The following is a 26207-nucleotide window of genomic DNA, read 5'->3' as shown; positions in this document are numbered from 1 at the left end:
CCTCAGTGAACTTCCGATGTCATCCACAAGGTCATTTATGTATATTGTGAATAGCAATGGTCCTATGACACTCCCCTGCGGCACACCTGAAATCACTCTTACTTCGGATGACTTCTCTCCATTGAGAATGACATGCTGCGTTCTGTTATCTAGGAACTCTTCAATCCAATCACACAATTGGTTTGGTAGTCCATATGCTCTTACTTTGTTCATTAAACGACTGTGAGGAACTGTATCGAACGCCTTGCGGAAGTCAAGAAACACGGCATCTACCTGTGAACCCGTGTCTATGGCCCTCTTGAGTCTCGTGGACGAATAGCGCGAGCTGGGTATCACACGACCGTCTTTTTCGAAATCCATGCTGATGCCTACAGAGTAGATTTCTAGTCTCCAGAAAAGTCATTATACTCGAACATAACACGTGTTCCAAAATTCTACAACTGATCGACGTTAGAGATATAGGTCTATAGTTCTGCACATCTGTTCGACGTCCCTTCTTGAAAACGGGGATGACCTGTGCCCTTTTCCAATCCTTTGGAACGCTACGCTCTTCTAGAGACCTACGGTACACCGCTGCAAGAAGGGGGGCAGGTTCCTTCGCGTACTCTGTGTAAAATCGAACTGGTATCCCATCAGGTCCAGCGGGTTTTCCTCTTTTGAACGATTTTAATTGTATCTCTATCCCTCTGTCGTCTATTTCGATATCTACCATTTTGTCATCTGTACGACAATCTAGAGAAGGGACTACAGTGCGGTCTTCCTCTGTGAAACAGCTTTGGAAAAAGACATTTAGTATTTCGGCCTTTAGTCTGTCATCCTCTGTTTCAGTACCATTTTGGTCACAGAGTGTCTGGACATTTTGTTTTGTTCTACCTACCGCTTTGACATAAGACCAAAATTTCTTAGGATTTTCTGCCAAGTTAGTACATAGAATTTTACTTTCGAATTCATTGAACACCTCTCGCATAGCCCTCCTCACACTACATTTCGCTCCGCGTAGTTTTTGTTTGTCTGCAAGGCTTTGGCTATGTTTATGTTTGCTGTGAAGTTCCCTTTGCTTCCGCAGCAATTTTCTAACTCGGTTGTTGTACCACGGTGGCTCTTTGCCATCTCTTACGGTCTTGCTTGGCACATACTCATCTAACGCATATTGTACGATGGTTTTGAACTTTGTCCACTGATCCTCAACACTATCTGTACTTGAGACAAAACTTTTGTGTTGAGCTGTCAGGTACTCAGTATTCTGCTTTTTGTCACTTTTGCTAAACAGAAAAATCTTCCTACCTTTTTTAATATTTCTATTTACGGCTGAAATCATCGATGCCGTAACCGCTTTATGATCGCTGATTCCCTGTTCTGCGTTAACTGTTTCAAATAGTTCGGGTCTGTTTGTCACCAGAAGGTCTAATATGTTATCGCCACGAGTCGGTTCTCTGTTTCGTGAAGTTCGTTGGTAGTTGCTAAGTGCTCTCTTTCTCAAATGGTGGGTAAATAAAGTCCTGGCATTTATGCGCCGTGAGTTCCGTTGCCTCGAGACAGACACACAGTTTCTAACTGTAATACTTGTCTCATTGTGTTAAACTTCTAACACAAGATTATACAGCTTAATGAGTGGTGTATTACAGCATTTTAAAATTTTAAATTCGATCAATAATTACACGAAATGTTGAAAATCAAATTTTTGTAGCCCCTGGAAGCCGTTTGATAGGCAACCTGCAAATGCGTGCGGTTTCCGTGTCGTTTAGCAATACAGAATGATGTACCGGGTGTATCACAGTTTTTCACGAAAACTGACACTGGTGAACGTATTCGATAATAGAAGCAAAATTATTCCAGTACACATAGGTTCGCAAACTGGAATGTGTGGAATGCATGGTTACGAGCCGTCACCGCATTTGAAAGGTAGGAATGTTTTCATGAAAGAATTAAATTTCTAGGAGTCCTAAATCGAGTGAATAAACAACAGAATAGAACTTTGCTGAATGCCTTCCGAATATCAATCAACATGCCATCAACATGGGCGCATTTGTCCAGAGCGAAATACTAAATACTGAATTCAATCTTACAAATTTTTTTCACCGCGGAAAGTCGTAATTACTTTTACATCTATCGAGTTCGTCCCTTTGAGAATAATATGGGTTATAATTTCCATACAATAATTTTATCCAAGAGAGTAATAGTCATAACATATTCTGAACAACTATAGAAATTATACGTATGTATGTATGTATTGAACTGGTGTCCTAGAAACGATGGAGAGGCTTCGTCCCCGTCATAGCCCTCAGTGGTACGGAACCTCACAACGGGTTACAGCAGTCCACTGACCCCACCGCCGCCCCACAGCGAACCGAGGGTTATTGTGCGCCCCCCCTCCCCCTAGTCCCGTTGTTGTATTTAATTGTTAACATCTCTGTTGTGCGTTGACCCGGCAGGGTAGCCGAGAGCGCTGACGCGGCGGATCGAATCCACCCGGCGGATTAACGACGGGAGCCGGTGTGCCGGACAACCTGGATGTGGTTTTCAGGCGGTTTCCCACATCCCGCTAGGTGAATACCGGTCTGTTCCCCACGTTCAGCCTCAGTTACACGCGTCGCAGACATTTGAAACACGTTCGCACTATTCCACGACTTACAGTAGATGCAGACAGCTGGGGTACACTGATTCCATCCCTGGGGGTACGGGGTGGCGGCAGGAAGGGCATCCGGCAACCTCTAAAACTAACCTTGCCAAATCCGTTCTAACCGCGCCGACCTTGCGATCGCTGTGGGACTATGGCGTAAGCGAAAGAAAGAAAGAAAGAAAGAAAGAATCTCTGTTGTGCGTTATTTCCTTTGGATTTTAAAGCTGGCACTGTTAAACTGAAGTACATCTCTAAGAGATGCCCTGTTCTTCGTCGTGATTGGTGTGATTAAATTGTAAATGGAAAATCGTTAACTTCAATTCATAGCCATTCCTCGGTTGCCAGACTCCTCTCCTACCTTCCAAACTTCACAGAAGCTCTCCTGCGAACGTAGCACTCCTGGAAGAAAGGATACTGCGGGGACATGGCTTAGCCACAGCCTTGGGGATGTTCCCAGAATGAGATTTTCACTCTGCAGCGGAGTGTGCGCTGATATAAAACTTCCGGGTAGATTAAAACTGTGTGCCGGACCGAGACTCGTACTCGGGAAGTTTGGAAGGTACGAGACGAGGTATTGTCGAATTGAAGCTGTGGGGACGGGTTGTGAGTCGTTCTTGGGTAGCTCAGATGGTAGAGCACTTGCCCGCGAAAGGCATAGGTCCCGAGTTCGAGTCCCGGTCCGGCACACAGTTTTAATCTGCCAGGAAGTTTCATATCAAAGCACACTCCGCTGCAGAGTGAAAATCTCATTCTGGAAACATCATAGTTATGAACCAAATTTTCGCGCGGGATCGATTGCTGAGGCTGATATATTGCAAGTGTACTGTGTACTGTTTTCTCCTTAAAATAGGAGGTCAAGTCGACGTTTCCTTGTTAGCTGTAAACTCCACAAGCCACCTTCGGTGTGTGGCGGAAGGTGCTTATGATACCACTTTCGTTTCTCGTCTTTCCTGTTCTATTTGCGAATAGAGTGTGGAGAGAACTAATGTAGATAAAACTCCGTTTGAGCTCTCACTTCTCTGATTTTCCCGCCATAGTCATTTTTTGGCATGAATAAGGGAAGGAGTAATGTACTGTCTGATTCTTCTCGGAACGTTCGTTCTCAGAAGAAACCTTTCTGTGGTGCACAACACCTCTCTTTTAGCGTCTGTCACTGTAATTTGAGGAAGTTCCGCCCAGATAGCCGAGCGCTTTAACCCGCTGCTTCCAGGATTCGGGGAGACGAGCCTGTCTCGGATCGAATCCACCTCGTCGATTAACGACGAGGACTGGTGAGCCAGCCAGCCTGGATGTGGTTTTCAGATGATTTCCCACATGCAGCTAGATAAATACCGGCCTGGGACCCACGTCCCGCCTCAGATACACGCTACGCAAACATTTAGACAACGTTCTCACACCCAACACGTGTGATTTGCTCTGGAAGCAGAAATTTGTGGAACACAGATTCTGTCCCGGTGGGGAGGGGAGGGGGGGGGGGGAGTTGGCATCAGGATGGGCATTCGGTTACCAGCTGTTACTAACTTTGCCACAACCCATATGAAAATACGTACCCTGTAGAGAAACGGGAAAAGGCGAAGAAGGAGAAGGACGGAGTTTGATGAACATCTCAGTGACCCTGTCGCGCTCACTAAAGGTACCTGTGACGATTATCGCTCTCTGTTGAACCTCTCAAAAATTTCTATTAATCCTACATAATAAGGCTGATGAACTTGTGAACAGTATAGTCAATGCGACTGGTTTATTTTTCAGTGCTCCATATTGCGAGTTATACTTTGTGTAAATGACACATTTCCTTGTAGCACAGTACGAATCCCATACTATTCAGTGGTAATTAAACACACTAACAGGAAACCGCTACGGTGGTTCACTTATTCCAAACAGTAAATATGTCTTTGTCGGTTCCGTCAAGTTGGAGCAGCTGGATCGCAGATTCCTGGGATAGACTGTAGTTTGATGGGCATAACTTGTGCTGGCTCTTCGGTGTCGGCTCCCAGCTGAACTCATCATGGGGTAGGTACGGGTCTCGGTAGTTGAAGCCTAGGCTGTGGCTAAGCCATGTCTCCGCAATATCCTTTCTTTCAGGAGTGCTAGTTCTGCAAGGTTCGCAGGAGAGCTTCTGTGAAGTTTGGAAGGTAGAAGACGAGGTACTGGCGGAATTAAAGCTGTGAGGATGGGGCGTGAGTCGTGCTTGGGTAGCTCAGTTGGTAGAGTACTTGCCCGCGAAAGGCAAAGGTCCCGAGTTCGAGTCTCGGTCCGGCACACAGTTTTAATCTGCCAGGAAGTTTCAAAAACAGGAATGCTTATATACCTCTTTGCCAGCTGCTGTTGGAATTTTCAAAGCCGTTTTCCTGGCATACTAGGCGTCGTAGATCGAGTTAAAATTTAACTATATTTCTGGGACACTTTCGGTAAATAAATACGCGTATTACCATTGGTACTGCCCTTGTTCGCATACGTTCGGCGACTTCTGTAAGAGCAATCTTATATAAATGCACACACGTGACAACAATGTGTAATGTAAAGCGTATAAGTTCGTGGGAAAGGCATCTGAGAACAGCCTTGAAGAAAAGAAAAGCATTCTGCTACGCGGATATGGAAATATCCTAACGGCCATACATAATTTCAGTGTCCGAATGGATGACTGGCAAATCTCTGTACCGTATTGTCTGGGGCCAGATCGCAGATGTAAAAAACCATTCCCGTAATCTGCCTACTTTGGAACTCTGGCGGCTGTTGTGTGCACGTTCGTCTCCAGAAAGTGAAGGGTCGCCACGTGACCTAATACTGGTGCAGCAAACTTCAGAAATGCCGCTGCCCTTATTTCATTTCTCTTGAGAGTCTTAAGAAGTCGGGACTTTCTCCTCTGCTAGGCAGAAAGAATTCTACGAATAGATAAGCGGCTTTGGGGCCTTGCTTAATAAAACTGGGAAGCCTGGCCTGCGAACCGTAGAAGCGCTCCAAATGCCTTCTCCCTGGTCGGTCACGAACTTTCCAAACGAGTCTGCCTGCGTCGTGCGTCTCAGACAACTGCATTCATCTTCTGCGACTTTCAAATGTCTGTCTGTCAGGCGACAGTTGTCTAGGTGGTAGGAGATAAGCGTCAGGGCAGCAATTTGAAGCCATAATAACCATAATTGTGTGTATGTAACGCGGTGGTGGTACAGGAGTAAGAGATTTTGCAGCCGGAAGGAGACTCATAAAGACATACTGTCAAGTCAGAAAGAAAATCTCCAAAATTTGACTAACAGGCTGGTGATAGGAAGAAACTCTGTACATGCTAATCAAGATGACGTGGCTTTTTATGAGACAGGCCGCAGAGTCACTGGGTACCTAAGACCAACTCCAGTCAGTAAGATCTTTCCGCTTATAGTACTAGCAGCTCCAACTGTCAAAAGACGGGTAGGAGCTGAAATTGGAAAGAAGAAGCGAGAAACAGATCCAAGGTATCCATCGTTTGGGACTCACTCCTATCCCCTCGATTGAAATCCAGAGTAAGGTTCCTCCTTACAACTGCACCGTTCCAACATCAGCAGAAGTCCGCAGAATTGAGCTGTCGAGCACAAATTCCGCTGGAGGTTTATGGACAGCAAAAGAGAAGCTTCCATCAGACTGCCTTCTCTAACACGGTACTTACAAGGGAACCTCCCCATCGCACCCCCCCTCAGAATTAGTTATAAGTTGGTACAGTGTATAGGCCTTGAAAAACTGAACACAGATCAATCGAGAAAACAGGAAGAAGTTGTGTGAAACTATGAAAAAATAAGCAAAATATACAAACTGAGTAGTCCATGTGTAAGATAGACAACATCTAGGAGTGCATATACACATGAGCGCCGTGGTACCGTGGTTAGCGTGTGGAGCTGCGGAATGATAGATTCTTGGTTCAAGTCTTCCCACCGGCAAAAATTTTAATTTTTTATTTTCAGACAATTATCAAAGTTCAGGCACTCACATAAAATCAACTTCGCTCTCCAAAATTCGAGGACATGTTCAGATTTGCTTGGACATATGCAGGATTTGACGGTCTACACACGGAAAAATTTGAAAACGTTAAAAACATGTTTTGACAGAGCACAGACAAAACTGTGCGACTGTGGTGAAACTGTTGCATTCATTTGTTGCAGTTTATGTGACATACTCTTATGTTTTCACACTTTTTTGAGAGTGATTATCACATCCACAAGAAAACCTAAATTGGGCAAGGTAGAAGAATCTTTTTACCCATTCACCAAGTGTACAAGTTATGTGGGTCGACAACATATTCCTGTCATGTGACGCACATGCCGTCACCAGTGTCGTATAGAATATATCAGACGTGTTTTCCTGTGGAGGAATCGGTTGACCTATGACCTTGCAATCAAATGTTTTCGGTGTCCATTGGATAGGCACGTCCTTTCGGCTACTAATCGCACGGTTTTCGGTCCGGTCGCAAAACCCAGACACTAAAGTTATTACACTGAACAGAGACGTCAATGAACGAACGGACAGATCATAACTTTGCAAAAATAAAGAAAGTAAACTTTTCACTCTAGGGAAGATTTGAACCAAGAACCTCTCGTTCCGCAGTTGCTCACGCTAACCACGGGACCACGGCGCTCCTGAACTCGAACTTTCCTAGATGTTGCCTATCTTGCACATGGACTACTCAGTTTGTATATTTTGCTTAGTTTTTTCATAGTTCCACACAACTTCTTCCTGTTTTCTCGATTGATCTGTGTTCAGTTTTTCAAGGCCTATCCACTGTGCCAACTTATAACTAAATCTGAGGGGGGTGCGATGAGGAGGTTCCCTTGTTAGAAAACGCTCAACAGATTGAGAACGGGGGTGGCAAGGTGCAACACTAATTTGAAGAAGTAGGGTATCAGTGACAATGAGCTTTATTAGTGAGGGGTAAGACAGGAATGGCACTGAACTCTTGTTGGTTTTCAGTAATCTGAGCGAACCCTATGTCGTGGAATACTTGTCTGCAGCGAATGACCATGCTGTTCTGATTGCTGAACACTGCACTCACAAAGTGAGAAAACCTCTTAGCCATTAATAATAGACTGTGAGTTTGGGATTATATTGTGTTTTAGTGACCTTTTGGACTCGGATAGATAAACAAATAAATAATAAATAAACAAGTCAAATGTAACGAGACTGTCTGAGCGAGAAAGACCACTGACAACCTTAGTAGGGAATAGGCACTGTGAAGTGTAACCACTTCATATACTTACGAAGTCTAGGCACAAAGGATGTGTTTAACAACATGGAAACTAGAACGAGGCTCATTTCATACGAAAGAGACTATTTATGATCAGTAGACTGTCTCTGGATTTACAGATATCTTACAATTGGAACGTTTCCCTATAAGGCTCAACAACTTGGCCAGTGAAAAAAAATAACAAGGAAATATCAGGAAATTTTTGAGACGATGTACTCGATAAAGTGGGAAAAGTAAGAAGAACGTCATGGCTTACTGCCAAGATCTGCTGATAAAATTTCTTTATTGAACAACCAGTTTCGGCCCATGTACGATCATCAGGTTCATAAAAACATTTACAACTTCATACTAGGCGATAAAATCAACGGCTTCAAATAATAAAATCCATGAAGTCGTCACTGTTGTCAAATAGTAAAAAAATTTCATTGTTAGTCATAAGAATGTGCTATACAGTGCACTCATTCATGTTATATTAACTGTCAGTATTAACATTACGAACGAAGGTATTCTACATAATGGGTAAATCATGATGTTGTTCAAATATTTAGGAACTGTGGGGCACCACCTACTCAAAACATATTGAAAAAAAAGTAAAATGAACAGATAATATCTCAAACGCTGACGTGTCCAGAAGAATTGGAGGATGAAGATCGATGTCGGTCTTGACGTGCAGGATGATATCCGACTGGTTGCTTATTGAGAAGAAACTGTCAGCTGTACAATCTCATTGAAGGAAAATTTGGTGTCGGAGACGGATAAGAAAAAATTCTAGTTACTTGACAACTTAAGAGGAAAAAAGCAGTACCGTATGATAAATAAGGGAATAGAAGATGCAGAGGTGGAGAATAATATCAACTAATCATAAACCTGAACCTTCCGAAGTCAAAACAGTTAACAATAATCACTTATGGAAGACTGTATAAAGTGTGTAAAAGAAAAAGTAGTGTAGCCGATATGGTGTTCGGAAATTTTTTAGCATGTCATCATCTCTGGACCGGCTTAAATAAAAATCTGTATTAAAAAAATAAAAAATAAAAACAGACTACACTTTTGCTTAGCTCGCGTGGGGTCGCTGCTGGTAATGAGGTAAAATCTGCTAGATGCGATGGAGACTGACATACACGCTCTCTCAGCAGACGACAAATACAACGAACATTTAAAAAAGAGAAGAAAATAATTTCCTGTTGGCGTTACTGCTTTGTATTGCAAGCTCAACGTGCGAAGCTTCCCATAGTTAGGATGAAGCAGTTATGACCAGGAAGACCGCCAGAGACGTCACCATATTCGCTTCCTCCGGCCCTGAATCCACGATGCGTACTTGGGACACGGAATTTTTCAGGGAAGAACGAAGCTGGTAAAAAGAAGTAAGTGACCGCCGAATTGGGGCAGTCGTCTGGCCCTAGCAGAGCCAATAGGCCGTCAATTGAAGTTAACACCGGCGGAATCGGCGCAAGGCCACGCTGCAGACGCAATGGCACCCGCGCCGCACGATAAGATACCACGCTCGCGCCCTGGAGACGACCTAGCGAACCACCCGCGTCTTGCCACTGGGGGCCGAACCGCACAATAATCCTGGGTTCGGTGTGGGGTGGGGGAGGGGTGGGTGCACTGGTGTGGCTTGTTGTGGGGTTGTGAACCACTGAGGGCTACGGCGGACGAAGCCTCTCCGTCGTTTCTAGGTCCCCGGTTTAATAGAGGATACACGCCTGACGTAATTCAGAGAAACTACGTAAAAACTAAAACTGATGACCCCATGGGGATATTAAGCGCACTTATCCCCAATATGCGTCCAGTGCCTTAAGCACCCATTTGGTGCCTTGTTTCTTATTTACAAATTGATAACAGCATCAGTGATAATAAAGAGGATAGTATTATCCAACCAGGATGCGATGGAGGAAGCTCATACCAGTTTCCATAAGGCCAAGACTTATGAGACGTTCGTCCTCCCATTGTGCTGTATGGTATCGAATACTGGTTGATTAAATCGGGCAATGAAAGAAACCTACATGCTGTGCAATTGCCCAAGCTCCGCTGGGTAATGAACATTTCGCTACATGATCATACCACCGACTGCATCCAACATGACTTCGTTTGTGTCCTGTTACAGAGAAAATGTATAAGCCGTAAGTCTGTCACATCGTTCACAAATCCTTGTCGAGAATAACAAGGGATCTCCACAATTGTCCTTAATCATCCGGTCGAATGTGGACCGAAGCTCTGTTAGCGAAAGGATGGAAAGAGTAAACTGTGATAGGCCTGCTCTTCTTCATGCTGGCCTCCGAAATACCATCGAACGTAGAGTTCCCGTTCAATGAGCGAATTATCACTTACTGTAATTTATGAACTTACTCCTCCAGGCACTGCGGAGCAGTTCAAAATCAAACAAAGAACCTTAGCACACAGTGTGCCGATGAGGAATTGTTGGCATCATCTCTCTTGCCTGGCAGAACAAATAACGATGATGAAAAATCTTTCCCTCACTCGATTCGAGAGGCAGTACGTCACCCGCGCTTATTGTCCTTGACCACGGAAGCAGATGCCATTCGGCACACGCAATAGGACCTTTTCTCATTTCGCAACAAAGGATCACTAAGAGTCTCCTACGTTGTTCTCGAAGTCCATTTATTTTTGTGAAATTTTTACACGATAGCCTTTCTGAATGAGCTGGAGGGAAAAAAGAGGAGCAGCAACAATGTAAGTTCATTTAATAACTTGCATCATATACTTCTAGTGTCGATCAGTATTTGTTGTATAACCAGTACAAAACATATCTCCTAACGACCGTTAATACTATACGTATTTTTCCTATTTCTTTTATCCGTCCAACTGTGACACATTTGCGGTCTACTTTTTTCGACGTGCAGTTGAAAGTTTATCGGTACAATTTTGTCATTGAAATCACAGTTACTCATATTTGCATTTTTTTGTAGCTCAAATGCGTGATCGGAATTTTTTTTTCAAAAACAGTTTGTAAGACAAACAATAACATATTACGGCTTACGTCTAAATACAAATTTATTTTAAATAAAATTTTCATCTGTCACTGGGATGCACAATTCGTACATTTTGATGATGTTGAAAAATAAAAAAGTAATTAGTCTCAGGCCATAATATGTTTACGGATTTGTCTTATAAAACATTTTGGAAAACAGTTTCAAATCATTAACTAACAAAAGCCCACAGAAAATGATGCTATTGTTTCGGTACGTGTTTAGGCTATAAAAATTCAAATAATTTTATTTTTTGCAGTAAATTTTATGTCATGTAAACATGGTTACGGGAAAAGGAACTGATTACCTTCATAATGATTACAGAGAAAATGCTCTTCTAACTGAAGAGACGGTTGTAGGTAAAGCAGTTCTATAATATTTGGAAGTCAAATTGCTCAGGCCAAATGTTACAGAAGAAATGATGTTTAAATAGAAAGGCTAAGAAGTTTCGAGATTTTTTATCTCCAACCTTGTACTCAGGAAGGGCAAAGATGTAACAGAGAGATTCAGCCACCTGTAGCGTCAACCTCTGTGGCTCCTGTATCTCTTCTTCTCAGAACGGGGGTTCGAAGACGTGACAGCTATGGGTTTGTGTTCTTTTGGACGTTCTTAATAAATGTTGGGTGTTCTGAGAGAACATTCTTCACCGTCAAGTGATCTTAGTTTTACCACATGGCGTAAATTGAAAACGGCGTAACGCATTGTACACTAATCAAGTTGTAATAGGGAATTGGTGATTTCTATATGCATGCGCGTATGTAGAGCGATTACCTTATGTTCTGTAACAACCTAAGCCCAAAATGTTTTTTTTTTCCGTACCGTACTCTCAAACATAAACACAGCGTAATGAAATGGACGTCAGTTCAATATCGTTTATTTTCACTGTTTGTGATTAAGCCACTTCCTGCTATACCCTTAAGCCTATCACAAGAACACTGCAAGCTTTACGGGAGAGTCTGTATGAAAATAGAGAAGCTAAATTAGAGGTAGAGGAAACGAGAGTGCAGCTTAACGTCACGTCAATGATCGAAATCAGTAGAAACTGAGAACAAGCTCAGATTGAAAAAGTGCGAGGAAGGAGACCGGCTGTGGCACTGAAGGGGTCATTCAGACGTTCGCCCGAAACGCAGAGGTCCAGAATCGGCTCTTGATCAAACGCGTGGGTTTTTGCTAATGGCTAGATGCTGTTGCTTCGCATCCATTCCTAGGGTGCACTTCCTGTTTTGTTTATATTGTACTGTCCGTTAAACCTTTAACTGCCTGTATAGGAGAACCGTTTAAAAATGCGACTCAGTTTCGTTTATCTAAACGTTCACTGTAAAATTCTCTTTAGAGAACATGACACGAGCGAGATAGCTAAACGTTACAGTTCTGTAACTAGTTTCAGTTTAGAGAGAAAAGATTATCATAATGATTTATGCATTGGGACGAAGAGTTACTTTTGCTGTATCGTAATGATTTATGCATTGGGACGAAGTGTTACTTTTGCTGTTTTATTAACGATCTGTAATATTTATGAATATTCATGTTCCAGCTTTCTAAGTCACAGGTTGGAACACAGCATTGCAAAGAAGTGTTCGCTTAACGAACTATTAGCTTCGCGTTGAGAATGCGCTGATGACGATGGGAAAATGAACCTTAACGAAAATACCTTAACTAAGCACGTGCAAATACTTTTTAAATCATTTACGTAAATTGTATCAATATTAGGAATAAAGTACGTGAATCTAGGACATAGTGTACACGAGTAAGTCTTGCAACTTCCTTGTACAATCAAAATATTGTCATTCTGCAAAATCTGCCCGTATGAGAATTCCTTTGGAATCCTTATGTACCAGTCCATGGAAAAGTACGTGATGAGTCATCTATAGATTTAAACTGACGCATTTTAATCTTTCTCAGTTTCCCCTTCTTCGTGTGACTTCAGAAAGAAAAACTACAACAAAGTATTACCACCTATCGCAATCATAAATACAAGACTTCTGCTTTCCACCTTGCAGAAAAAGTTATCTGCGTACTTCATGCTATCCAGAGATGTGACTTCTGTGTTCACTGTTGATGATATGATAGTCAAAAGAACAGGAAGAAGACGAAGTACTGAATGTTCATTAAGGAACTATGAAGAAATGTTCAGTATTTCGCTATGGCGCGTAAGTGTTTGGTGTAATTAGCTGCTACTGAAAATGATAACTCGTGATTTTATTATCAGCCGTGCCCTCAAAGGCAAGACATTATACGATGCCGTGACTAAATCGGAATCATTTCTGCTGCAAAAAGCAGAAACGCAGTATTCGCAGTTACAGTATTTTCCGTTGAGAACAGGCAAAGTAAAATGTGGAATACTTTTTCTCCGTAATGTGTTGTTACTAGGTCTGAGAAAGACACATGACCTAGCAGCTACAATTTATTAAATTTGTTGTGTGTTCCGTAGTCTTGCTTGACGGAGGTCATTCTTGCTACTGGCTGCGAAATACTTCAGTAACGCCAACATAAGAAAGCGATTAAAAGTTTATAGCAACATACAACATTACTCTGACAAAAAATACACAATTGCGTACCAGCTGAATCTGAACGTAAGTACCTGCAATAAGGCACATAAAATAACCTTTGACGCTGTTTCATGTCTCCTCCACAAGGTAGCAAAGCAGTCACTTCGTCATTACGGTGATGTGGTTGTATTTGTTTGTGCCGGTACTCTCATCCAGCACAGTCCCACTGATATAATAATACCACAGCGCTCCTGATCAAGCAATGTATACGATCTGCCTTTTGACATGACCAGTTCCTGCATAGAGGGGCTATAAGTAGATGGTTTTGGTTCCATGCTTGACAACAGCCGAGACCTATGAGACCTCTTCCATATGAACCTAGTCGCCATTCACATCATGGCAGAAGCGACTTTCATTGAAATATACAGCGTGACTGTAATCGCAACGCCTTCCTGTACCGTTACTCGACGTCCAGGAGCCTCATCCATGTACCGTTACATCTTACCGCTCTGGCTGCACTGTACTTTTCCATCAGACATAACACGGAAAACAGTGCTTTGTTATCTAAACGATATCTGAGCTCGAAATCTGATATTACGTACTTCATTACAACTACACTATAAAACCATCGGGGGATAATGTTTTGCAAGGAGTTGCCTAGCTCTTATACTATTAAGGTGGTATCTGAAAATGGCTTCAATATAAAACTCGAAACCGGTCGCGAAATAAAATTAAGACCTGTTTAGCAATTGGAACGGGTATCCATCAATTCAGTACACATCTGCGGAGCAGCACCGCTCTTCAAGCGTGAAGGAACTAATGACACTGAAGCTTTTTGATGTCCGAATACCAAAAAAGATAAATGTTGTTGAAATGGGCTTTGTGCCACATCAGTGCGGCATTGTGCTCACTCAGACTGTTTTTTATTCAAAACGTTTCTTTCTTTTCACGACCTGTCTCGACCTTTCAAAGCATTGTCCAGCAGCTATCTGTAAAAGTATTTTCGTATTTTGTTTCCATTTGTTTTGGTTTACAAAAATGTAACTGTTTTTTATGTTTTCACAGGTAGTTTGAGCACAATCCAACTGTCAAAACATCAAGAACAGTTCCATTTTTGTAAACCAGAATAGATGGAGGCACAAAATATGAGGACGCTGCTCTTTTAGACATATGATAACTCTTATACGTAATCATTGTACAATGGCTTAAAGAGCCAAAACCTTTTATGAAACAAAAAAAGTTTAAATAAATAACAGCCTGAGTGTGTAGCCACAGGATGTAGCGTGATTCATCACTCCAAATCACTCGTTTTCAGTCATGTACTGGACAGTGGTGTCGGCCTTTATACTTATCACTGACTACAGAAATATGTAGCTTATTAGGTGTCGCTCGATGACTGTACCGCACTCTTTTTAACTCCATACGCACAGTGAGTGTGATAACTGGACTACTGGCAGCATTTTGGAACTCACAAGTGATTCATTCTTCTGATTTCATGCAATTTTTGACAACCGTCATCTGCAGTGCTCAACGGTCTCCGTCCGTCGGTACAGGAGGTCTTCCTGGTCTTTGTTTAGCTGTGTTTCTTCCTTCGCGTTTCCATTTCACAATAACGTCACCAACAGTCGGTCTGGACAGCTTTCGAAGGGCTGAAAAGTCCCTGATTGACTTGTTACTGGGGTAACATCCAGTCACTAGCCCACATTCGAAGGCACTGAGCTCTCCTGATCATGCTGTTACTGCTTCCCTACTGACAACACGGTACTCCTCTTCCCCTTTTATGCTGGCAGGTACGCCTCTCGTATCACCTAGTGGTCAATTCCGCATTACATAGGGGTGTCCGGATACTTTTGGTCAGATAGTATATATGTACCCTCAATCAAGGAGATTTTCTCCACGAGTTAGGTAAGTAACGACAGAAAAACGATGATCAGACCAGTGCACATTTACATGTACGTCTGTATCAATAATCCGCAAGTGACCATACTGTGCAAGACGGAGAGTAGTTGCCAACTCTTAATAAGACTGCTCTTAATTTTTGCTCAACGTTACCAACTGGCCGCCGTGTCATCCTCAGCCCATAGGCCTCACTGGAGACGGATTTGGAGGAGCATCTGGTCAGCACACTGCACTCCCGGCCGTATGTAAGTTTACGAGGCCGGAGCTGCTACTTCTCTATCAAGTAGTTCCTCAGTTTGCCTCACAAGAGCTGAGTGGGCCTTCGTGGCCTGTTCGGGCGGAGTTTACTTTTAGTTAATTTTTGCTGGCGATTGCTTTCCGTCGGGAACGAAAGAAGGAAAGAAGAGAGTTTGGAATTTATGATGTCATCGATGTCGGCGTCATTAGAAACGCATTACTATTCAGGCGGAAGAGGATAGGGGAAGGATGCGACTTGACCTGAAAGATCACTCCGACATTCACTTGAAATGATTTAGAGGAAATCAGGGGGAACCTGTTTCAGGATGGATGGACAGAGATTCGAACGTCGCTCCTCTCGAATCAGGAAGTGACTGATATTTCGTCCGCTGTGCATATAATTTCCAAGAAGAAATACACTGCCTGACAAGAAAAGTGAAGCACCCAGTAGGGGAGGAGGAAACGAAATCAAGCATTATTGGTTGAGATGGTTTGTGACGACATTTCAGTGATTACAATTTATCGAATCAAATTTACAAAGAACTTGGCAGTATGAGCCCAATTATCAGCATGGCGTTGCATCTCCTGTGGCCTGGATGTGTGCACTGGGTTGGGAAGTGTGTCATAAAGCCATTATATCCTCTCCTGAGGCCAGTTTGCCCACAACTGTAGTAAATGGTCCTTAATATCCTGGATACTGGCAATGGGACAGAATTGACGTCCATGGTGATCTGACACATGCTCTATTGTGGACAGATCATCCTGGCCACGGGAGTACTTCAACATAACGCAGGCAGTCCTTAGAGACACGTGCCATGTGTGGACGAGCACTGCCCTGACGAGAAGTGGCGCGTTGATAGCGTCGCATGAGAGGTAACACATGAGAACGCAGGATGTTCGTGGTGCACCGTTGTGCCGCGACATTTCCCTCATTCACTACTACCAGCCGTGAACTGAAGTCATGCCCGATGACTCCTTACACCATAACGCCAGGAATGGGAGTAATGGGAGCTTCCCCCAAGTTGCCGCCATATTCGCCGACGATGGTCATCCTGAGTAGTGGAGAACGGCGATTCATCTGTGACCGCCGGCCGGAGTGGCCGAGCGGTTCTAGGCGCTACAGTCTGGAACCGCAAGACCGCTACGGTCGCAGGTTCGAATCCTGCCTCGGGCATGGATGTGTGTGATGTCCTTAGGTTAGTTACGTTTAAGTAGTTTTAAGTTCTAGGGGACTGATGACCTCAGCAGTTAAGTCCCATAGTGCTCAGAGCCATTTGAACCATGTTTTGAACCATCTGGGACCACAATGCGATACTGTTCATCAGATTCCAGGCTTCCCAGTCACGACACCACTCCAAACGCAGCTCTTTATCTCACGGTTTTAACGACAGCCTACACGTGGGATGGTAATTCCCTAGTGCAGCTGCAGATATTTGTAGTGTTGGCAGAAGAGCCAACACCGTGTTGCTAGAGGAGGTCGAAATGCACGCGTTTAATTACACGCTGACTGGCGTGAGGTCTGGAACAGTTATGGGAATTAATAGTAGCAAATAAAGTACGTAGTTGATATAATACTTAACTTTAATCCACAATTGTAGAACATCTCTCGTTACTGTACATGCTTCACAATATTAATTATCAAATGAATACGGCGCCTTGCTAGGTCGTAGCAAATGACGTAGCTGAAGGCTATGCTAACTATCGTCTCGGCAAATGAAAGCGTATTTGTCAGTGTAGCGTCGCTAGCAAAGTCGGCTGTACAACTGGGGCGAGTGCTAGTACGTCTCTCTAGAGCTGCCGTGTGGTGGCGCTCGGTCTGCAATCACTGACATCGGCGACACGCGGGTCCGACGTATACCAATGGACCGCGGCCGATTTAAAGGCTACCACCTAGCAAGTGTGGTGTTTGGCGGTGACACCACAATATTCTCCGACTACTGGTGCGGGATGACGTAGAATGTTGTGAGTCCATCACTTTTCCTCGGAAGGCAGGCACGGATATGAAAGGGTTTCAGCTTGGTTGGTGCACAATGCGGCGATCCTCCTTTGTGGTGGTCAGACGACGAATACGCCTGCCCTCTCGTTCCCGTACAGTCCAACATCGGCCCAGTGTCACATCTGAACGCCCCAAAAATCTGGATATTCCACGATTCGACCAGCCGGCCAAATGGATACCCACAGTGAAGCCCCCTTCAACCTGTTTAAGATGCTGATAACGCAGCTTACACGAGGACGCGAAGGAACTTGCCCCCCTTCTTGCAGCGGTATACCGTAGGTCTCTAGAAGAGCGTAGCGTTCCAAAGGATTGGAAAAGGTCACAGTCATCCCCGTTTTTAAGAAGGAACGTCGAACAGATGTGCAGAACTATAGACCTATATCTCTAACGTCGATCAGTTGTAGAATTTTGGAACACGCATTATGTTAGAGTATAATAACTTTTCTGGAGACTAGAAATCTACTCTGTAGGAATCAGCATGGGTTTCGAAAAAGACGGTCGTGTGAAACCTAGCTCGCGCTATTCGTCCACGAGACTCGGAGGGCCATAGCGACACGGGTTCCCAGGCAGATGCCGTGTTTCTGGACTTCCTCAGGGCGTTTGATACAGTTCCCCACAGTCGTTTAATGAACAAAGTAAGAGTATATGGACTATCAGATCAATTGTGTGATTGGATTGAAGAGTTCCTAGATAACAGAACGCAGCATGTCATTCTCAATGGAGAGAAGTCATCCGAAGTAAGAGTGATTTCAGGTGTGCCGCAGAGGAGTGTCGTAGGACTGTTGCTATTCACAATATACATAAATGACCTTGTAGATAACATCGGAAGTTCACTGAGGCTTTTTGCGGATGATGCTGTGGTACATCGAGAGGTTGTGACAATGGAAAATTGTACTGAAATGCAGGAGGATCTGCAACGAATTCACGCATGGTGCAGGGAATGGCAATTGAATCTCAATGTAGATAAGTGTAATGTGCTGCGAATACATAGAAAGAAAGATCCTTTATCATTTAGCTACAATATAGCAGGTCAGCAACTGGAAGCAGTTAAGTCCATAAATTATCTGGGAGTAGGCATTATATGTGATTTAAAATGGAATGACCATATAAAGTTAATCATCGGTAAAGCAGATACCAGACTGAGATTCATTGGAAGAATCCTAAAGAAATGCAATCCGAAAACAAAGGAAGTAGGTTACAGTACACTTGTTCGCCCACTGCTTGAATACTGCTCACCGGTGTGGGATCCGTACCAGATAGGGTTGATAGAAGAGATAGAGAACATCCAACGGAGAGCAGCGCGCTTCGGTACAGGATCGTTTAGTAATCGCGAAAGCTTTGCGGAGATGATAGATAAACTCCAGTGGAAGACTTTGCAGGAGAGACGCTCAGTAGCTCGGTACGGGCTTTTGTTGAAGTTTCGAGAACATACCTTCACCGAGGAGTCAAGCAGTATATTGCTCCTTCCTACGTATATCTCGCGAAGAGACCATGAGGATAAAATCAGAGAGATTGGAGTCCACATAGAGGCATACCGACAATCTTTCTTTCGACGAATAATACGAGACTGTAATAGAAGGGAGAACCGATAGAGGTACTCAAAGTACCTTCCGCCACACACCGCCAGGTGGCTTGCGGAATATGGATGAAGACGTAGATGTAGATGTAGATTCCGTGTCCGTCACAGTGATCACTCAACATCTGTCGCTGTCCTCGCACCTTATACAGGGTGTTACAAAAAGGTACGGCCAAACTTTCAGGAAACATTCCTCACACACAAATAAAGAGAAGATGATATGTGGACATGTGTCCGGAAACGCTTAATTTCCATGTTAGAGTTCATTTTAGTTTCATTCCAACGTAATCAAATTGTAAAGTTTCACAATCAACATGTGTGGGCTGACGAGAATCCGCACGCAATTGTGCAATCACGTCATCAACACAGATTTTCTCTGATCGTTTGGGCAGGCATTGTTGGTGATGTCTTGATTGGGCCCCATGTTCTTCCACCTACGCTCAATGGAGCACGTTATCATGATTTCATACGGGATACTCTACCTGTGCTGCTAGAACATGTGCCTTTACAAGTACGACACAACATGTGGTTCATGCACGATGGAGCTCCTGCACATTTCAGTAGAAGTGTTCGTACGCTTCTCAACAACAGATTCGGTGACCGATGGATAGGTAGAGGCGGACCAATTCCATGGCCTCCACGCTCTCCTGACCTCAGCCCTCTTGACTTTCATTTATGGGGGCATTTGAAAGCTCTTGTCTACGCAACCTCCGTACCAAATGTAGAGACTCTTCGTGCTCGACTTGTGGACGGCTGTGATACAATACGCCATTCTCCAGGGCTGCATCAGCACATCAGGGATTCCATGCGACGGAGGGTGGATGCATGTATCCTCGCTAACGGAGGACATTTTGAACATTTCCTGTAACAAAGTGTTTGAAGTCACGCTGATACGTTCCGTTGCTGTGTGTTTCCATTCCATGATTAATGTGATTTGAAGAGAAGTAATAAAATGAGCTTTAACATGGAAAGTAAGCGTTTCCGGACACATGTCCACATAACATATTTTCTTTCTTTGTGTGTGAGGAATGTTTCCTGAAAGTTTGGCCGTACCTTTTTATAGCACCCTGTATACCCTACCAGGCCTGGTAACAAAACTAAACATGAACAACACTAATGTACTGTGGTGGCTGTTTTACCTGTCACAGAGAATTGCAAATCCCATCAATTACAGACCCGCCAATGGTGTGTAGGGGTACGAAGTTACATTGACATCCGACCGTGTCTTCCGAGGGCTTCACTTTCATTGTCAGGTAGTGAATGTTTCTCGACCCGTATGAGAATGTGGACTCTAGAGTTTTGAGAGCAAGGCGGTGACAACGCCTTTCTTGTAGTCTTCGACTGGAGATGGCTCACGATTTCTGCGACTAATGTTTTGTCCAGTAAGTTTACCACAGAGCGCCATATTCAGTGTTCGAATGTGAACAGTGTCTAACTGAAAGATGTAGAGGCAGATATAGACAACCTATAATTCCGCAACAGTGACAGCTGCACTGCTTGGCACGCCGAAAAAGAAGGCGAAAGGCGTTTGAGTGAGTGAGATGGTGGCGCGCTAAGCCGTCGGCTCGCGAGCCGACAATGGAGGGTGTGGGCGGTGGGTACCGCAGAGTGGTGGCAGGAGCAACAGCTGAGGTGCGCTGCGTGCCGCATCACGCATCCCGCCACGCACAGGCTGCGCGCCGAACCCGGGGTCAGGATCAATGTCGCCGCCGCCGCCGCCGCCGCCGCCGCTGAAGGTCGCTTCGCCTCGCCTCGGCTGCCGTCACGCCGCGTCTCGCAAACGCCTATCGATTCGCCGTCCACCACCCAGATCCTACCCACACTCACTGTCTCGACCCTAAAAGGACAACAACGGCTTCTGCTTAATTCTGAAGCCGCGCTTCGCCTTCTGCCTCTTCCTCCTTCGTCACTTCTCACTTTTACGTTCGCATTCTTTCCGACGCGATCGCCGAACGAGATGGCGAACTCGCGCTACGCGGACAAGGAAACCAGTTTCCCCTCCGCTGCCGGGCGTACGACTGCGCGCGCTTCTCTGCTTCTGCACACACGCCTCGAGTTCCCATTTTCCACCCGTTTTTGTATTAGCGAAGCCGAACACAAATGCTCGTATTGGGCACTCTGATTACTCTGAAGGTTTCTGTCCAAACAGCGAATCCACTAAAAGACAGTATCAGACTTTAGAGCAACTGTTGTCTACGAATGCTCCAACACATTTGTCCCTTAAATACAGGTTGAAGATAATGAAACAAAATTACGAAAGGCGAATGGGACATTTAGATTTGTTGGAAGGGTCCTGGAAAAATGTAGTGCGTCTGTAAAGGAAACCGTATACAAAACACTAGCACGAAAATTTTTAGAGTATTGTTCCAGAGTTTTGGTTTCGTTATCAAGTAGGCGTGACAACAGCTGTCGAACTAATTCAGATACGTGCTGTTAGGATCGTCTGACACGGTGTCCCACTTCCCACATATGTGAGTGGCTCGAAGACTTCTTAAGTAACAGAACCTTCTAAGTTGTCCTCGACGGCGAGTGTTCATCAAAGGCGAGGATATCGTCAGGAGTACCACAGTGAAGTGTGGGAGGTCCGTTCTTATTCTCTATCCAAATACATGATCTGACGAACAGGCTGAATAGCGATCTGCGGCTCTTTGCTGATGACGCTGTGGGGTGCGGGAAGATGTCGGTGAGTTCTTGTTAGACGATACAAGACGACTTAGACAAAATTTTTAGTTGGTGCGATGAGTGTCAGCTTGCACTAAATGTAGGAAAATGTAAGTTAATGCAACTGAGTAGGAAAAACAATCTCGTATTTCCGCGTACAGTATGAGTAGTGTGCGTCTTGGCATAGTCACGCCGATCAAATATATAGACGTAACGTTGCATAGCGACAGGAAATGGAACGAGCTCGTAAGGACGGTATTAGAGAAGGAGAATGGTCGACTTCCGTTTATTGGAAGCATTTTAGGAAGTGTGGTCGATCTGCAAACGAGACGGCGTGTAGAACACTAGCGTGACCCATTGTTGAGTACTGCTAGAGTGTTTGAGATCCCCACTAAGTCGCGTAGATGAAAGATATAGGAGCGATTCAGAGGCGGCCTGCTAGATTTATTTACGGTAGGTTCGATCATCACGCGGATATTACGGACATGTTTCATTAACTCAAATGGGAATCTCTGGAGGGAAGACAACGTTCTTTTCGCAAAACACTGTTTATAAAATTTAGAGAGCCAGCATTTGAAGCTGACTGCAGAACGATTCTTCTGCCACCAACGTACATTTCGCGTAAGGACCACAAAGATAAGAAATTAGGGTTCGTATTGAGGCATGTAGACAGTCGATTTTAAAACGCTCTATTTTCGTGTAGAACAGGAAAGGAAGTAGCTAGTAGTGGTACTAGGTAAGCCATGCACCATTGCGGAATATTTATTTAAATGTAGATGTTGATCATAACAGGTAGGTATAGCCCACACTGAAGTGTAACAGAAATACTCGGAGAACTTAAATAGGAATCGTTGGAAGGGAAACGACGTAATTCTTGCGATACCTTGTTGAGTAAATTGGACACGCAAAATTCCACTTTAACCATTTTGTTTGTAACGGGGAACAAACCGGTACTTTCTGTCGACACTGGGAGTTGCGTGAAAGACTTGATGAGCACTATTTGTTTGGGCTGACTCCAGCTAGACAGTGCAAGAACGATATTGGAAATATCTGCTGAACCACGAGAGAAAATGCGCTTGACCACTTTTAGGAGAGAGACCATGTATAGAAAACTGTAAAACGCATTCGTATCATTACATTACTTTGTTCAAACGCTCTCGGACGACGTTAAAAGGTGCAAAGTTCCCTTAAACCCTTAGTTGTTGAAATTTCACAGTCGATAAAAGTTTTACGAACTAGATTTAGAACAGTCAGCGAAGTTGTTGTCCAGAGCGTCTCATCGCTTGTTGAAACTCTTGTTTCAGTATTCCATACTAACAGCGTAGGTGGTGCAGCTCTTGTTCGCGGCCCTTCTTCCAATCATTAGCGTTAATTCTTTGCAGGCGACACCTTTAGACGTATACTTACCATCGCGAACCCACAAAAAGAGGTTCGACTCGCAACGGACGAAAGAGAGGCCATTCTCGATTTATAGTTTCCACTGCTTCTTTTACAGTATCCGTTGCTCCTGCAAGTCTTTCCAGTAGAAGGCGTAATGCCACGTAACAGTTATCAGCAATACAAACAGCTTACTCCAACAAGCCCACTGCCAACTACTTCCCCCAGTTTGTCTTTTACTGAGCACCGTGCCTGATGAGACTTTGGTGCCTAGTTGTGCAGCTGTAGAGCTAAATCCCATTCCACAGCGGCGATGCTTTTCTTGGCAAGGTCTCCCTCCCCTAACCGACTAACCGAGTCTTGGAGCCGGTGCGAGAAAAAGTTGGTGCGGTGGTGGGGCGCGCGAACTGACGTGGGATGCTACTAGCCTAGCGCAGCCGAAGGGGCACAGCGCCGCTGCCGCTGCCGCCGTCTCAGAAGGTGAAGGTCGCTCTCGCTGGACGAACTGCGCACAATCTGGCGCGGCCGTCAGCTTGGGGTTCTGCGGGCCAGTATTTTTACTCGCCGCACCCCTCCCCTGGCGACGTTTTATTTAGCTGCTCTGCGGTTCCACGTACGCTGTGCCGCGCCTTCTCTGTTCGCCAGTACCGAGCCATTCCGCAGGCTTTTCTTGGCGCCACCTGTTCCCGCGCTCTTGTCACACTGACCAAATCTCCAGAAATTTCGTGGAACTAATTGGCGCTAAGGGCAGAAAACCCTCTCCGTGCAACAGGCACTTGACAATTCTCAACCGTGTAAACAGCTCCTCTGCAAATTTTAAAATAAAAGCATTTTTTTTAAACTAATGCAGTAATCATGGGGAGCTTTCCGATCTGAGCTCCCTGCTGTCACACGAACAAAGTACTCGTAACATATGTGGAAAACTATTTAAAATCCTAAATGTAACTTTTAAGCAACAGCCAGGTTTTGGGAACCTGCAGAGAAGAGAGATTGTCGCAAACAGTGGCGCCGCTGTATTTATTTATGTCTACGCTCATCTTGTTGTTTTTATCCCAGAAGAATTTGATCTTCAGAAATCTTCCCTATATGCTTCTCAAAAAAAAAAAAAAAAAAAAAAAAAAAAAAAGTTCAAATGTGTTGAAATCTTATGGGACTTAACTGCTAAGGTCATCAGTCCCTAAGCTTACACACTACTTAACCTAAATTATCCTAAGGACAAACACACACACCCATGCCCGAGGGAGGATTCGAACCTCCGCCGGGACCAGCCGCACAGTCCATGACTGCAGCGCCTGAGACCGGTCGGCTAATCCCGCGCGGCTCCCTATATGCTTCTGCGTACCGTCCAACACTAAAGAAAGATTTGAAATTTATTCTTAACTGCGGAAAGAATGTAATTTACTGTTTCTACGACTTGAGAACTCGTGCTGTCGATATCAAAAGTAGTAAATTTGTACGATGTATTCTATAAGTGAGAAAATGAAAGAAGCCGACGTCACTAAATGCGGACCACAAAAAGCCGGAGCAACTCTCTTTTTTTGTGTGTGTATTTGCATTGTTATCGCACGATTTGGAACGCGATTTTCTTACGATCGAGCAATATTTTTCCGCCCATTGGCGAAAACACTCTCTCGAAATTTCCTTACTCCACATTTTCTCCATCACTAGGCACGTACCCTTTAACCGCGCCAATTTCTTTTGGCATTTATGCAGCTGAATCCGGCGGGGGTTCGAGTCCTACCTCGGGCGTGTGTGTGTGTGTGTGTGTGTGTGTGTGTGTGTTTGTCCTTAGGATAATTTAGGTTACGTAGTGTGTAAGCTTAGGGACTGATGACCTTAGCAGATTTCACACACATTTAAACATTTCTTTTTTTTTTTTTTTTGGCATTTCATACGATATTTCGGTAGTGCAATCTGTCCCCGCGCAGTGGGTCAAGAAGATAAATTTAATATTCCGGAGAAACGGCCATCAGATTTCCGTCCGACCGAGCGGATTTTGTGGGTCTCCCGACATCGTTTCAGACGAATGTCGGTTTCGTTTCTCAGACAGCTCAGGCTGCTTCCATTGCGCTGCCTCCCGCAACGCCAGACTCCACTGTTCCATTCGCGAATAGCGCGTGGGAAGAATAAATGTTGGTAAACCTCCGTATGCGCGTCTCTTATTTTCTCGTTGTGGTTATTTCGCGAGACGTGTGTGGGAGGAAGCAATATGCTGCCCGACTCTTCTTGGAGAAGCTACTCTCGAAATTTCGGTAGTACATCCGTCCGTGATGCACAACGCCCCTCTTGTAGTGTCTGCCTCTGGAGTTTGCTGAGCATCTTCGTGACGCTTTCCCACCGACGAAACGATCTCGCGAAGCAACGTGCCGTTCTTTGTTGGATCTTCGCAATCTCTTTTACTAAATGAACGCGGTGAGGGTCCGATAGTGACGAGATTTACTCAAACATCGGCAGAAGAAGTGTTTCGAAAGACACTTTTTACTTGGATGAGTTACGTTTCCGTAAGATTCCCCTAATTAATCTCAGCGTGGCATATCTTTTTCCTACAATTTGTTTTATGTGGTCATTTCACTTTAGCTCAGTTACTCGTAGATATTTAATTGTATTTGTAACCAATAGCGTGATAGAACTATAGTGGATATCTTCCCCTGTTTATGCGCAATGCGTTACCTTTATTTACGTTCAGGGTCAGCTGCTATTGCCTACACCAATCATCGATCGTCTGCGGGTCTCCCTTTATTTCGCCTCGGACTGCCGAATTTGCTGCCCCCTGTAGACAACTGCATTGTCTGCCAACAGCCACTAGATCATGCATATGTATTGTAAACATTAACGAACGTATCACACCACTCCTGAAGCTAGCTTTACATAATCCGGGGCTTGCTGCACTTGGCTTGTTTTCTCGGGCGTTTTCTTCCTTTACAAATCCTTTCTTTTCACAAGCAGGCCCGTGAAGTAGGTAAGTTTCTTTTCTTTCTGCAGAATGGCAGACTAAAGATATCTACTGAACAATTGCAGAAATCGCGGATAAAAAGACCGGGGAAGGAACGGTAAATTGAGATTACAGATGACACGTTGTTTTAGCTCGCTCTCGATTAGATTCACTTGACGGGGAGGCGGCCCCGCTGTAGGATACGGGAGGGTGGGTGGCCAGGAGGA

At 44.4% G+C, this 26207-nt stretch overlaps 1 protein-coding gene across 1 annotated transcript in view; it reads left to right on the top strand.

The window, feature by feature from the left end:
* Positions 1–14432, top strand: part of LOC124722304 (ecdysone-induced protein 74EF-like) — a 237050-nt gene extending 222618 nt beyond the window's left edge. The window contains exon 8 of the mRNA XM_047247486.1: positions 14368–14432. Within this exon, the coding sequence (XP_047103442.1) occupies positions 14368–14432 (65 nt within the window). The remainder of the gene's footprint in view (positions 1–14367) is intronic.
* The last annotated feature ends 11775 nt before the right edge of the window (positions 14433–26207 follow it).

This window comes from Schistocerca piceifrons, chromosome X (genome assembly GCF_021461385.2).
Source record: "Schistocerca piceifrons isolate TAMUIC-IGC-003096 chromosome X, iqSchPice1.1, whole genome shotgun sequence".
NCBI lineage: Eukaryota > Metazoa > Arthropoda > Insecta > Orthoptera > Acrididae > Schistocerca > Schistocerca piceifrons.
This window is presented reverse-complemented; position numbering and strand designations above follow the sequence as displayed.